Raw genomic sequence first — 15,844 nt, 5'->3', positions numbered from 1 at the left:
TGCACTATGTGGTTCTATGCAAGTATCTGAATGTGCAATAGAAAAAGGTCATAATGAAAAAAGCAATTCTGATAGCTTATTTTTAGCCACCTTATAATGAGTAATTGTGTATTTTACACTGGAGTACCTTGAAATTATGAGCCCTCCAGTTTTGTTGTGGACCCCTAGTGGTTCAGGGGCCACCAGCTGGGGACCATCGCTTTAAAACTTTTTACATAGATACATACAGACAGATAAGGGCAATCCAATTTATTTACTAAATATTAGGCACAAATACAAAGAATCTTTCTTACCAAGGCTCCAATGGATGTGGACATGCATATCAGTGGCTGGCATAAAAAAAAATCATATATGCTCCTGAATGTAATTGAAGAGTTCAAAATAATAATTTCTGATTGTCCAAACCAAAATTCATAATTCATAATTCAAAATTCATAAATATAAATAAAGAGTTGACCAACACAAATGTAAGAAAGACAATATAAATCTAATAATGGCAATAAAAAAGAAGAAGAAAATACTAAGTCTGATAGTCCACCTCCATTAGTCATAAATTCACACTAAAAAAGAAGAAAAAAGGAAATTAAAATGAAAGGTTGCAAGAAAGTGGAAATAAAAATATGGGATACTGTTGAAAGAACTCTGTATTGGAAAAAAAATCATGAACATCACAAAACACTCAAACATTACACACAACACAAACATGCTCCACCATAATCCTCCCTTCTAGAGGTTATTTGAAACAATAAAGGCTTGTACAGTGTGTTTAATGGCAAAATGATCACAGTCCCAGAAACAGTTCACTGTAATTCATTCTTTCACTGTAATTCATACACTGTCCCACACAAATGAGACGGTTGAAGAGGGTCGAACTTGCTTGCTTTGGAGTTTGGAAGTGAAGATCTTTGGTGATTTATAATAAGCAAATATACTTAGAGTGACATCCAATACCCAAATGATACACAAAAGTTAATTATAAAATCAACTCTCTCTATAGGTAAATTAAGGCATTAGAGTTCTAAACATTGGATTGTTACATATTCTCTACATACCAGTTCATTAAATTTCTTAAATAACTTTCATAGGTGACTCAACTATTGGTTGCATAGTACATTAACTTCATCCAGGTTCCTCTTTGTGCTAACAATCCATGTTCATTAAAGCAGGCCAGACGAATTCACTTTTTTCCTACATTTACCTGCTACATTCACAACCAGTCTCTTCTAAAATATCTCACCTGAGAAATATCTCTTAACGAAATATGTTTGATATTCTATGCCAAATTCACTTGCTTCACATTGTCAATATAAGAAAAATATGAAAATACTTTGTCTTCTCTCATATGGAATGTTTCTACCTTTTCTTATAATGAATTGTAGATATGTTTAATGTAACTCATTGCCTTTTAAATCATGGAACTTATCCATGAAGCAATGAAAACAGACTTTACTTTGGTACAGTAGGTTTAACAACTACAATAATATAACATTTCACCTTACTTGCAAAGTTCATCTTTTCACTAATATGAAGCCATTAAGCTCTTTAAACCATTACCTTCACAAATTATGTAATTTCTAACAAAAGATAAAAATAAAAGAAAATATTAATACCATAACTTCCTATATTACACAAAACATATCAAAACGTAAAGATAATTTATATACGTCAAAACACACAAATCTCATAGCTACACATTACTTTTAACAATGGGACCTTTAATGCCATAAATGAAAGAAACTTCTACCGAATGGTACTGAGGACTCTTAATACTTTTCAGAGGAGGCTCTTTTATCAATAAAAATAAACTACCACAAATCATTACACCATTTCCTATTGGAAAAAAAAAGTACACTTAAAAAGGTAGGCAGAAACCAATTATTGCAGTCCTTGTCTAGTTTGGAAGAGCTCCTTCGACAATGATATTTATATAACATATGCAGTACTCATAACATTTTGTGCCAGGATGATGACCAATATCTGTATATTTGTATATTATCAACATAACAACTGCTTAATAATTCTCTCCATTTTCAGTAAGGCATACACTGTAAGGATACAATATAACTTAGTAATCTACTTTATTAATTGTGAAATATCACAAATAAATAAAATGTGGTGACAAAGCCCACTTCCATTTCTTACTCTGGGACTCAAATAGTCACACACAAAGCATATATATATAACTCTGAAGTACAATAAATGTTCAAAGGTTACACAAGGATATCAGCAAATTGTTAAGCTCTTGCATGGTCTCTTATATTCAATTACTAAGGAACTTGTTATTGAATGAAAGCAGTTTTGCCCCAAAATGTGTAAAGCAAAGTTAAATAATACTCCTTTTAACAGCTTCTGCATATCTTGTTGCCATTATCTGGTTTAAACAGTAGGGTGCCTTGCCCCACTAATATGACTATCTATGTTTAAAATAAGGCTAGTGATTAACTGTTTGGGCAAAAACATAAAACAAATACAAGCCTAAATACATTCTGAAACTGCTACTTTTCAAAATCATATGGATAAGAAATTCAAACTTCTGACGGAAAAATAACGGAAATTGTGACTGTATGAAATATTCATCTAAAATACAGTAAACATCTGCATTTCATCCCTATCGTTCTAAGAATTTTACAATATTTCCTTTTATGAGTATAATTTCAGCTCAATGATATATTCCCTACCCGGGACTCGTATCTTATTAATGAAGTACCAACTTCTCTGAAGAATAATAAACAACTTAACAATGTCATTATAACTGTTTTCATTTCAGATATAAACACTTTCTTCCCTTTAGAACTCTGTTCTAACCCTCCCTACTTTTTATATGCACAACACAAAGCATGAATATCAAATACTGTACAAATTACCAACTGCTGTTTCAAGCCTCAACTTGAAACAAAATAAGAGCCACTGAATACACTGTTCACCTATAAGCTACCCTGAATGGCACATCATCTTCCTGCCAGATGCTACAAGCACATCCCTGGACACTTGAACTCCTGTGAGGTAAAAAACAAACAAACAAACAAACTTTCTGCTGAGGTTCTCTTCCCCACACTTCTTGTGCAAGTCTCTTGAGAAGATTGTGTGTTGATGTAGGTATGCTAACTAGGTGCTCCTCAGTGTTGACTAAACAAAAGTCCAATGCTTTCTACCACTCTCCTTCTCCTGTTGACTTCTGGAAGACATAATCCTTACCCTTCAGGTTCATGATACCATCCTTCAAAATAAACCTCCACTTGTTTCTTACTCTAGTAATCTGCAAAATAAAACAACACCTAGTTATCAGATGTTCACAAGTTATTACACATGTGTTGTAGTAGCAGAATGGATTTATAGGTTTCAAAGTCTATGCAGACCTATCTATTATTAAGAACATTGGAATATTTCTTCTCCCACATTAAAAAAATAAATAGCTTCCCAACCAAACAAAAATCAATGATAATTACCTTATCATACTGACACACAACAACATTGTCTGTATCAAACATATCATTGCTGTCATCTTCACTCACATCATCGTCAGTATTCAAAGGTTCCTGCAAATGATCTCAATATTAAGAAATGGTAGAGTATAATTCAACAAATTACAAAACCACAGATTTAACAAATCCACTGGTTATACTACATCTAACAACATAATTAAGTATTTCTTGGACTGACTCTACTCAGTCCAAAATATCAGAATGATACTGTATGATACCAGAAAAAGATCCACCTTCTTTCACAAAAATCTGGTATTGAGATGCTTATCAGTAATAAGAGTACAGTAAAGTAGGAAGAGATAATAGGAAAATGTTGTTTATATTAAGCAGTAGATCACTTTTTCAAACTGCATCTTGTCTAACATAGCATACTCTCCATAAAAAAAACACTTCATATAATAAGATCATAAATACAAAAGATGACAAAAAACCTGCCTTTTGTCCAATATTACTTACATCAGTGAATCAAACCATACATAATTCTGTCAATTTCCTTTAGACTGGTGTAAAACTAAGTCCAGATTCTAATCAACCTTACTAAATTAATATTAGCAACAGGAATTTATTCTCCTCATAATACTCCCCTTTTTTCTGAAACTGACTTGTCACTCAAAAAACAACAACAATAATAGTAATAATATTAATACCTCTGCTTGTGCATCATCTTCATCTTCAAAAAACAACAACAATAATAATAATAATATTAATACCTCTTCTTGTGCATCATCTTCATCTTCCTCCTCTTCCCCATCTAAAGATTTCTTATCCTCTTCATCATCCTTTTCATCATCATCATCGTCTTCATCTTCTGAAATCTCAGATGAACTGTCTCCAGTTCCATACGCACCATCAACCTGAAAAGATTTCATTTATATAATGAAATATTATTTGACATTCTAAAACCAAAACCCGTAGTCATAGAATTATTATGCAGTAATAAATAATTTGCAACTATTCATCTGGCCAAAAACATCTAAAAAACTGACTAAGTTGGTCTTAAAAAAGTATCAAATTACTAAATAAAGCTAAGAAGATATACTATTCTTAAAAGGTGAGAAAATAAAAATAATCAAATAGCTATTCAGAACTTGCAGCATGAACTCACCTGTGAAGCTTTCAATCTCGCAAACAAAAGTCTGTCCATTGTTCCTCTGTCAACAGAGAGGGATGGTTGACTTTCTTTGTTCCAAGACATCTGAGCTAAGGCTGGTTTGCTGGTCTTTCCTTTGGAAGTACTAGGGGTTGGGCCAAGTTCCTCTTCATCAAATGCTCCGTCCACCTAAGAACATACCGCTACTGATTATATTGTGTTTTGACCATCATATAATCTGGAATCTAAAATCATGATTGAAGTCCATAGCAAATTACTGTACATACAGACCTGTGTAGTGGCAATATGGTTGTACTGCAGCAATTGTGGAGGTAAAGTAATTCCATGTTCCTCTAGTGCTTGATTGAGTTTCCTCTGAATGATTTCAGCTGCACGACTAGGCTGTAAACAAAAAAGTTACAATATAAATATCTTCATAAATTCATCATAAACATCATCACTAATAGTTACTAATAAAACACAGTGCAGCAAGTACAAAAGAAATATCAATATCAATCTATACTATCTGGATGATATGACCATCACAAAACAAAAAAATTTGGCTTGAGGGTGATGTGAACTTGCCATATTGGAAAAATTTGGCTGAGGGATGGGGTAACAGGAACTTGCAATTATGAGAATTTCAGCTGAAGGCTATGGTGATAGAAAAGACTCGTCTCAAGTGTACAAATCCCTTGGAGGGTGATAAGACTCAGTGGGGATTTAGGAAGGGGCTCTTGGATTATTTACATTGATAAACAAGTAGGGAATGCACCATTCGTAAGCCATGACTGGGAGAGCGCCAGCTCCAGTGAGGACGCTACTTCCACGCATTGAAATGATATGTAGTCTGTGCAAAGCAAATTAAATGGCAAATATAAATGTTGGAAAATAGTAAGGCTAAAAAAGAAAAAAAGGAAAAGCTTAGGCAAAAAAGGAGAAACTAATATTGCAAAGGCATGAAGTCTTGTCCCTGCACAAAAATGTTCATGTGCACCTGGCCTACAAGCCACACACCCATCAGTGTGTGGCTTGTATTTTGCTGTACTTTGGTCCATGTGTTGGTAAGTGAAGCATACAGATTCAAAGGGTTAACATATCTTTTTTATTAAAATTTACCATTTACTGCTCCAGGTGCTTTATTTTTGCTACTCTACATTGAAACCTTCTGCTATTACTCTTTCTCGAGTCAATTGAAAATCATTCCTAAGTCAGCCTTTCCAAAACTCAGGTTACCTCAAGTGAAAATGTGTGGGCTGCATCTGTAGCACTCAAGATGGTTTGTAGCTGCTGTCCAGCAACACCATTTGCCAATGCTGATGATGGCACGTGGATGGTGATAGTCTTTGGTGCTCCTCCAGCCTGCTGTGCTGGCACTGTGATTTGTACCGGCACTAGGTTGGTGGGTAGCATGGTAGATGCTGGTGCTCCTGTTGTTAAGAGTTAAGAGATTAGCATTTAATTGTTACTAATAAGAGGGTATATGAAAGCATAAATGAATATGATTTCTTTCTTTTGAAAAAGAACCGTAACCTAGTGACGCCAACATCAGCATCATGAAGTGCCTGTGGAATGTTGGCGTCATAATTCCATTCTATTTTATTTGTTGCTGAGTGATCCCGTATTCTTTTCTGGCTCAATTTTTACTTTGTATATTGCCTTATCTTATGCCACTTCAACAGGGTTAGGAGACTGTATGGGGGAAAACTCCCCCCTCACTGGTTCATTCCTTTCCCCCTTACCTGCTCCTCCCTCTCCTTCCTTTCTCCAACATTTTATTCCAAATAAGAGAGAGAGAAATATTCTACCTGAGTTTACCATGAAATGAAAAGGAGGCATTTTCTGCAATTTGTGGCTTCATCAAATCTTCCCTTACAATACTCATTTACTCACTCACTCTCTCTCCTGTAAGTTTGAGTGTGAGTGCGAGAGGAAGAAACTGTATCTGATAAGAGACACTCAGGACAACACAATCAAAGTTACAGCTCTCAGGCAAGTGCCCTATACACGAGCAATGTGCATTTTTCAAACCATTCTGAGCGATCTGGTTGAAAATGTAATTCCTAACATGCATCCTGTTACTATGGAGATACAATAACCAAACATGAATGAACATAATTTGTCATACTATCTGAAATATCTGGTAAGGGAAGAAAGAAAAAGAAAGAAGAAAGAAGAAAGAAGAAAGAAGAAGAAGAAGAAAGAAGAAAGAAGAAGAAGAAAGAAGAAAGAAGAAAGAAGAAGAAGAAAGAAGAAAGAAGAAAGAAGAAGAAGAAGAAAGAAGAAGAAGAAGAAGAAGAAGAAGAAGAAAAAAGAACAGAAAAGAGGTAAGAAAAAAAAAAAAGTAAATAAATAATAAAAAAAATAACAATAAATAAATAAAATCACACATTATCACTTTACCTCCTTGTGCATTCTGTTGCTGTTGCTGTTGCTGCTGCTGTTGTTGCTGCTGCTGAAGTTGCTGTTGGTGGGATGTATTGGCTGTACCGGGTTCCGGGTGATCAAAAACATTCATTCGCTGCAGTTTTTGTTCCCATAACTGCTTCAGTTCTGTTAACACTTCCTCGTCAACTCCTTCATCCAGGAAGTATTCTCGAACTCCATTGATGACATCTTCAATTACTCCATTATATATCTTTTGCTGTTAAAACAGATAAATTAATAAAAGTCAGTAAAAATGAGCAAAATAGCAATTTAAAAAAATCTGCAAAAGTATTCTTCATATGAAATATTAAAGCAAGCTGCATAATCCTTCCTAAAAGGGAAATTGATGTATACTACCAACCTCTTAAAGTTTTAATTGCTACAATCATGGTTAAATGCACAAAGTTTACTGTATTAGCCTCAATCATGGAAAGTATGTTAACTTTATTTTTTTTCTTTACTTTTTCACAATCAATGAGGTATGTAGTAGGCTATCCACTAACATATCTGGAACTATTTTGCAGGTCTCCTCCATCCAAACCAACAGCATCACCCCTATAGCCCACTTTCCATGTACTGTAGGCTTTCCCCTTCCTGAATCATTCATACAGCTGTGCTTCTCCTCCCTATCTTCGTACAGTCGAGAAAGAATTAGTGATTCTGGTACTGTATTGCCCAGCTCTTTTATCATCCCATATTCCTCCTCTATACACCATCTCTACATAACACAGTTACTTCATACTGCAGATACATCCAAATACACATTTTTTTTGTTTTCTATAAAAAAAAGAAAGAAAGAAAAAAAGAAAAGAAAGAAGAAAGATGAAGGAAGAAGAAGAAAGAAAGAAAGAAAGAAAGAAAGAAAGAAAGAAAGAAAGAAAGAAAAAAAGAAAGAAAGAAAAAGAAAAAGAAAAAAGAAAAAGAAAAAAAAAAAAAATCTAGTTTTATTACGGATTGATTTTCCTATGCATTTTGGCATTTCTTGGCCTTTCCTTTACATGAGTAGACGTGACCAATTCACAAACAGATAATTTTTGGGGGCAAAGCTGAGCAAGGCCTGGGGGGGGGGGGGAGAGAGAGAGAGAGAGAGAGAGAGAGAGAGAGAGAGAGAGAGAGAGAGAGAGAGAGAGAGAGAGAGAGAGAGAGAGAGAGAGAGAGAGAAAGAGAGAGAAAGAGAGAGAAAGAGAGAGAGAGAGAGAGAAAGAGAAATAGAGAGAAAGAGAAATAGAAAGAAAGAGAAATAGAGAGAAAGAGAAATAGAGAGAAAGAGAAAGAGAAAGAGAGAGAGAAAGAGAAAGAGAGAGAGAAAGAGAAAGAGAAAAAGAGAGAGAAAGAGAAAGAGAGAGAAAAAGAAAGACCCAGAGAGAGAAAGATCCAAAAAGAAAAACAGAAAGAGAGAAAGAGAAAAAGAGAGAAATAAAAAGAGAAAGAAAGAGAAAAAGAGAAAGAGAAAGAGAGACAGAGAAAGAGAAAAAGGGAAAAAGAGAAAGAGAAAAAAGAGAGAGGAAAAGAGAAAGAGAAAAAGAGAGAGAAAGAGAAAGAGAAAGAGAGAAAAAGACAAGAGAAAGAAAGAAAGAGAAAAAGAGAGAGAAAGAGAAATAGAGAGAAAGAGAAATATAGAGAGAAAGAGAAATAGAGAGAGAAAGAGAAATAGAGAGAGAAAGAGAAATAGAGAGAGAAAGAGAATAGAGAGAAAGAGAAATAGAGAGAGAAAGAGATAAAGAGAGAGAAAGAGAAAAAGAGAGAGAAAGAGAAAAAGAGAGAGAAAGAGAAAAAGAGAGAGAAAGAGAAAAAGAGACAGAAAGAAAAAGAGAGAGAAAGAGAGAAAGAGAAAAAGAGAAAAAAAGAAAGAGAAAGAGAAAGAGAAAGAGAGAGAGAAAGAGAAAAATAGAGAGAAAGAGAAAGAGAAAAAGAGAGAGAAAGAGAAAGAGAAAAAGAGAGAGAAAGAGAAAGAGAGAGAGAAAGAGAAAAAGAGAGAAAGAGAAAAAGAGAGAAAGAGAAAAAGAGAAAGAGAAAAAGAGAGAGAAAGAGAAAAAGAGAGTGAAAGAGAAAAAGAAAGAGAACGAGAAAGAAGAGAGAGAAAGAGAAAAAGAGAGAGAAAGAGAAAAAGAGAGAGAAAGAGAAAAAGAGAGAGAAAGAGAAAAAGAGAGAGAAAGAGAAAAAGAGAGAGAAAGAGAAAAAGAGAGAGAAAGAGAAAAAGAGAGAGGAAGAGAAAAAGAAAGAGGAAGAGAAAAAGAAAGAGGAAGAGAAAAAGAAAGAGAAAGAGACTTGACCAATTCACAAACAGATAATTTTTTGGGGTAAAGCTGAGCAAGGCCTGGGGGGGGGGGGAGAGAGAGAGAGAGAGAGAGAGAGAGAGAGAGAGAGAGAGAGAGAGAGAGAGAGAGAGAGAGAGAGAGAGAGAGAGAGAGAGAGAGAGAGAGAGAGAGAGAGAGAGAGAGACACGCACACACACACAAAGAGAGAGAGAGAGAGAGAGACACACACACACACAAAGAGAGAGATAGAGAAAGAGACACACACAAAGAGAGAGAGAGACACACAAAGAGAGAGAGACACACACAAAGAGAGAAAGACACACACAAAAAGAGAGAGACACACACAAAAAGAGACACACACACAAAAAGAGAGAGACACACACAAAGAGAGAGAGACACACACAAAGAGAGAGAGAGAGAGAGAGAGAGAAATGAAAGAGAGAGAGAGAGAAATGAAAGAGAGAGAGAGAGAAATGAAAGAGAGAGAGAGAGAGAAATGAAAGAGAGAGAGAGAGAGAAATGAAAGAGAGAGAGAGAGAGAAATGAAAGACAGATGCAAAATCTTCGGTGTATTGGTATGAGTAAATATGAATATATGTGATTGTACTTTTATCCATTTGTTTTTTTCTAATAAAATTATCAATTGCAGCTTTATCACGGTTACCTCCCAACCTTACGCAAGCCATCTGTCTGTAAAGAAGTACCGCTGACTACATTAACCTGTCAATGTTGAGAGTCCGTGTATAAAAAGACTACTGTGGCTTTGTCACCAAGGCATCTGTTTTTAAGCCTTGAATTTTCTTGAATTTTTGTTCCTTCTATTTTACTATTATCATTGTTCAAAACTATATGATAATAATGTTGGTAATATGAAGAACAGTGTGAATGATAATTCTAACAAATGAAAACTTTTTAAATTCCTAAGGAATAGGGAAACCATATGAGGCCAGGTAGCCCTAGTTACCGACTCCTTGATAATTACGTACTTGTAAGCCATTAATATGTAAACAAAATCAGACTAATTCTTTACAGTTTGGACACACTCGCCAGTCCCCAACCCCCTCAGGCATGCAAAAGTAAACAGCAATTACTATTGTTGTGTTACTACCTTAGCAAATTAAGCAAATAGCAGATATATACCCCTAAAATAGAAGTTCACAAACAGGGCATTAGTTGGGCCAGAAGGACAGTTTTTTATTTTCGATTTTATTGCTTAAATTACACCTATACAGCTCTGGTTATAGCTAGAAATACCTCATTTCCCCCTAAAAAATTATGATGTGCTCAACTTCCCTTGGCAATGGACTCTTGCCCCCAAGAAAATGCTGAAATTACATCCCTTTCCACAAAGTCTGATTAAACGGTAATCAATCTATGTAACTAAGTTGTCTGGATATAACATAATTTTTATATTAGATCATCCAATACTAATAACTGTTCAAGGAAGCTGTTTTAACCTATCTCAAATCTATCAGGATAAGATAGTCTGTAATTACAACAGAATATCATATATATCTATAGTAAAAGAAATTTATAAATATCCTCTCTTCAAAATATGAAGAATACATGTTATGGATCAATTACAAAAAAAAAACTTATGTGCAGAGAGCTTACTATTTCTTTCCCGGATCTTGTAATTATATTGTTTTTTCCCTTGCATCGCATCGTGAGGAAGCATATTTTTAGCAATCGCCAAGGAATACGTGCTTGCAACCCTTCCCTCGAGGGCCTGACCAAAGGCGCTCTCCAGACATCCCCCAAAAACGAGACCATAAGGATGAAAGAAATAGATGCCAGGTCAGCAACAGGTCTTGCTGTCGTAACTTTACTGGAATGTTCTGCGTCTGCCATTACTCTCGTCCCTGTTGTGGCTTCCCGGTGACTCATCATACCTTTTTCCTTCTTCGTGGTCCTTTGTCTCAAGAGCAATAGCTTTGCACGGGCCTGACGCTACTCACCACGCACGTCGCGGCCTGAGCCATCGCGAATCACAGATCCGACGTGGAGAGAATTCGGGCTTCGTAAGAAGCCGTGTCCGCGTGGCTGCGACCTTCTTTTATATGTGGCCTCCGCCGTCGCCGACTCGCCCTTTCTAAGCGGCTCGCGTTCACGGCGGCGCGCGAGGACAAAACCACCTTTAATCCCACCGAGAGCTCTATCTTGGCTTGTTTTTGAGATGGCTCGGGAAGATAAATTTAGAGGATTATTTTAATGTGCCTTCCATTAATATTGATCAATTGTGTGGGAATAAATGTATTTATTATTTAGATAAGGTAAACCTCGTTGTTGCGAAAGGTTAATCAAGTACTTTTCTTGCACAGAAACCGTTATATTGCTTGCAAGTTCTTAATTAGAGTTAAAAGAAGTGACTTATCAAGTGATATAAACATATAAAAATCCATCAGATATTGAAATACTGGGTCTTTTATAAAGGTCTCCCCCAAATGATTCCTGTGAACCTCGAAGCTTTTCATGATACCAAAAGCGCACCAAATTTAAACATCCAAGTCGCTCCCATGACGCAATGCCAACGTGCTTCATTCCAACAGAAAATGTAATTCCACCGAATATTTATACTTAATATATAACCAATTCAAACGAATAACCAGCATTTTCCTAGAAACCGCCATTGATATAGACACGTAATAGCGTGGTAGGATCAGCTGATCGTGTGTTGGCACTAGGAACGGAAGTCAACTGATAGCTATTCCAGTAACGACACGTTACTTGGTAAAATAATCAATGGTTCTGGGTTTCGGATGTGTGGTAAAGTGTGTCAGCTTATACACTATGCCATACACGTGTTTACTTTGGGAATAATGATTCTGTGATGAGAATAGGTGATAAATATATTGTCCACATATTTTCGCTTGGACAATTTAGTACACAATTAAATCAGTATTCTTTTCGGTAACATAGCGATGTCAAACTAAGACGATAAATCAAAGAGTTAATTTGATGTAGGTTTGATATAAGGCATTGAGATGATAGGCAAAATATAATGACATAAGTGAAACAACATTTTTTTTTTTGATCATGGAAATAATTAGAAAAAAGTGTCAGCTGATATTTTGCTCACTAGTAATGTTTGTGTGTGATTTCAGGGTAAATATCTCAATCATCCAAGTATTATAGAGTTATACAAAGAATCACATGTATCCTGGAATCATTGCTAATATATTTCTAAAATATTTTGTTCTCTAAGAATACAGTAGTATGTTTAAAAATTATATTTGCCTTTCAGTTACTTTATTTATTAAGTAAAAGATAACACATTTATCCAAAATTACAAAGTCAGTTAGATTTGGAATTTAAATAAAGACCTGTTTTACTAACTATCCTTCACACAGATAGAATCGTAAATACTGGAGAAGAATTAAACAGTAATAGTAACTCTAAGAAGAGTAACAATAATGATTGAAGAGCATTCATAATCTGAACAGTAACTGTCATGATAATGAGTACTTTATAAGAGAATGGTAAAAATAATCACTCATTAAATTACAGAGGCAACATTTACGACAAGAGCCACAATGAGTTCTCGTCCTCTTGTGTTCGTCACAGGAAATGCCAAGAAGTTGGAGGAGGTTGTAGCCATTCTGGGAGACACATTTCCCTTTAAGTAAGTCGTGGTTGGTGGTTTGGAATACAAGAATTTTTCAACTATGATTCATTTTTGAGATTACTGGGTCAACTGCGATACCATCAGTGTCAGCATCATGATTGTTATTAATATCATAATTTTGACATAATTATTATAATCATCACCTAATATCCTATTGTACTTATTTAAGCTATATCTGATTTTGTTTTATCATAAGTGCATATCCCAAAGTCACAAGAAATACTTTAAACCTTTAGCTGCTAGGCAAAGTGAGCCCCAGGCCAGTTACCATTGCTAGCAGTTTTCAATTTGATTTTAATTTTACCCAAGATATTTAAAGGGATCCAGAATATCACAGACAGCAGTAAACTTGATTCTAAGGAATAGAAAGTACTTACCCTAAATACTAGAAAGACCTTATACTACCTTATACTAGGAACATGGTGGCAGCACTGTGATGCCTATGCTGTATGCCCTCTGGGTGGTCCTCGGGTTAATTATTTATTAAGGTTTGTGTATAGCGTCCAGATATTAGATGTTAAGGCTTTTATTATATTGGTACTTTTACTTTTGCTTTTTAGTCTTTACCTTTTACACTTTCATATATCAGGAGGATTCTGCTAAGGTAAAATTACATGCTCAAATATTAGGAAAAAATAGATATGGATGCATAACCAAAATTCAGAAAAAAAGAGTAATTTGCAATTCTTAGTTTGAAACAGACAAATCATTTCTTTCAGCAATTTGCAGATATATGATATGATGCTTATTTTTTCCCATATGCCTTATGAAAGTTTTGGCATAGCAGTTACCAAGACCCCTCATATGCACATTAAACTGTCCAACTCCAATGTAAATATCTATAATTTGCCTATTTGACCACCACACTGATTCATACCTACATATTTTGTTGCTATTTAAATACTGCTCATACAGTTTCACTTTTGCTTTCAATTTATGTTTCACTTTGGCTCAAGTCATTCATCCATTGTTAAATGTAAATTTATCTTTATGTATTTATTGTGTGCAGAGTTATTGCTACATATTAATAGATTAAGGGGGCATAACCCTTGCCAGGCTCCTACCATAATGTATAAAAAAAATGTAGTTGTAAGTACATTTAGCAGTATATTGTTCCAAACAGAGTTGTCAGCCAAAAGATAGACTTGCCAGAGTACCAAGGTGAAGCTGATGAAATCAGCCGCAAGAAGTGCCAAGTAGCAGCAGAAATTGTCAAGGCTCCTGTTATTGTAGAAGACACATGCTTGTGCTTCAATGCACTAGGTGGTCTCCCAGGTATGTTTTTCCAAAAGAAAAAGTAAATAATTAGAATTATAGAAAACACAGATATATAGCTTTGATTTGTTAGCTGATACCATCAATATGGAATATAAAACATTTGACATTAAAGGCAAATAATGGGACTCATTGAAATGCTATATAGATATCTTTCATATCAAGTAAACAATCTGATTCTGTTTGTTTAGAGCACAAGCATACTTGCAGTTTATAAAACTGCTTCTGCATCCAAGCAACTCATTTACGAATGATTTAGCAGAATACTAGCAATGATACTGCATAAATGAAACATATGTTAAACAAATGTATTCATGATTATGGAATGATATTTTCAGGACCGTATATCAAGTGGTTTTTGGACAAGCTTGGGCCAGGTGGCCTGACAAAGCTCTTAGCAGGTTTTGAAGATAAGGTAAGATATTTTAATTGATAAAATCCTTTTTTGATATATCTACAGAGTGGGGTTCCAGTCTCGGCAAATGTTACTAACAGTCTTATAGGGCCTTATATCATTTAAAGACTTTGAAATATGTTGAGTAGTGAAGGCTGGTAATGCCTGCTTCTTCCTTCCAAGTAATCTTTAATTTCTTTGATTTATGTTGATCATCTAGTAATCAGGTAATATACTACACCTGATCTCACAAAAGAATTGTATAAGTATATATAAGTATATATATAAGTTTATCCAAACATAAGGAGTGAGGTGTAAATCACCGTAGTTGTGAAAGAGTATATCAGAATTATGGTATCATTGTTTATATAATGCTTAAAAATCATTAATGTTACAAAGCTATGTATATTATTTTTTTATGTAAGTAAAGTAAATATGCATATCCTGAAATAGAAAACAAGTAAAGGTCATCACCTTATATCTGAACAGTTAGATTTATGATTGGAAACACATATTTGGTTCAGTTTATATTTAAGTATAAGTTTATCATAAAAAATTTCTGGTGGACATAGAAGATAGAGTGAACTTAGTTTTACAATTAAAGATGTTTTTGTGAGGAAATATTTATATTGGCTTGATTAGCATGAGATAAATACATAATTTATGATTAAAAAAAATATTGAGAATATGAGGTCATTGCTGTTTTGGAAATTAAATCCTTTTATTTGTTTACTGTCATTTTTCACTTTGGAGTTGACTTTGATATTGCAACTGTGATTATATTCCCAATAATAGAATAGTTGAAAAAATAAGATTTTATTGTTTATATACTGCAGTATATGTCCTTTCCAGTACCATTTTATTTTATTTTTTCATTGGCAATTCTACACATTATGATGTATCTCAGTTCAAGATGTAATAAAGTTTGAATATTTTCCAGTCTGCTGAAGCTGTGTGCACATTTGCTTACTCATCTGGAGAACCCAATGACGAGGTACTTTTGTTCCATGGTCGCACCCAAGGTACCATTGTGGAGCCTCGAGGGGAGCACAAGTTTGGATGGGATCCCATCTTCCAGCCAAAAGGTTGGTAATGCAAGAATGCTTGCTAGTTTGATGCTCCTTTTGCTTTTCTTTGCTTACACAATTAAGGTATATTCTTAAACATTTATTGCTTAGTGCTACTTCATATCTTTTACCCTAGTCATACATATATATATATATATATATATATATATATATATATATATATATATATGTATATATATTATATATTATATATTATATATATGTA

The 15,844-nt window shown here is 34.6% G+C and overlaps 2 protein-coding genes across 4 annotated transcripts in view; one reads left to right on the top strand and one right to left on the bottom strand.

Moving 5' to 3' along the window:
• Positions 1-626: 626 nt before the first annotated feature.
• Positions 627-11,370, bottom strand: TfIIA-L (transcription factor IIA L). The gene is made up of 8 exons (XM_070124660.1): positions 11,216-11,370; positions 6,976-7,216; positions 5,809-6,002; positions 4,864-4,974; positions 4,588-4,761; positions 4,193-4,336; positions 3,447-3,536; positions 627-3,256 (listed from the first exon to the last, which is right to left on the bottom strand). The coding sequence occupies exons 1-8, from the start codon at positions 11,237-11,239 to the stop codon at positions 3,149-3,151; spliced, it is 1,086 nt and encodes a 361-aa protein (XP_069980761.1). The 5' UTR covers positions 11,240-11,370; the 3' UTR covers positions 627-3,148.
• Positions 11,371-11,857: 487 nt separating this feature from the next.
• Positions 11,858-15,844, top strand: part of LOC113812420 (inosine triphosphate pyrophosphatase) — a 6,186-nt gene continuing 2,199 nt past the window's right edge. Inside the window, exons 1-5 of one of the 3 annotated variants that reach the window (XM_027364302.2) lie at positions 11,858-11,987; positions 12,765-12,879; positions 14,006-14,157; positions 14,496-14,572; positions 15,492-15,636. In XM_027364302.2, coding sequence (XP_027220103.1) covers positions 12,791-12,879; positions 14,006-14,157; positions 14,496-14,572; positions 15,492-15,636 — 463 coding nt within the window. In that variant the 5' untranslated portion in view covers positions 11,858-11,987; positions 12,765-12,790. Of the gene's footprint in view, positions 12,098-12,764; positions 12,880-14,005; positions 14,158-14,495; positions 14,573-15,491; positions 15,637-15,844 lie in introns of all 3 variants that reach the window. The other 2 variants (XM_027364300.2, XM_027364301.2) reach the window with 2 other exon arrangements.

This window comes from Penaeus vannamei, chromosome 8, assembly GCF_042767895.1.
Source record: "Penaeus vannamei isolate JL-2024 chromosome 8, ASM4276789v1, whole genome shotgun sequence".
Lineage (NCBI taxonomy): Eukaryota > Metazoa > Arthropoda > Malacostraca > Decapoda > Penaeidae > Penaeus > Penaeus vannamei.
This window is presented reverse-complemented; position numbering and strand designations above follow the sequence as displayed.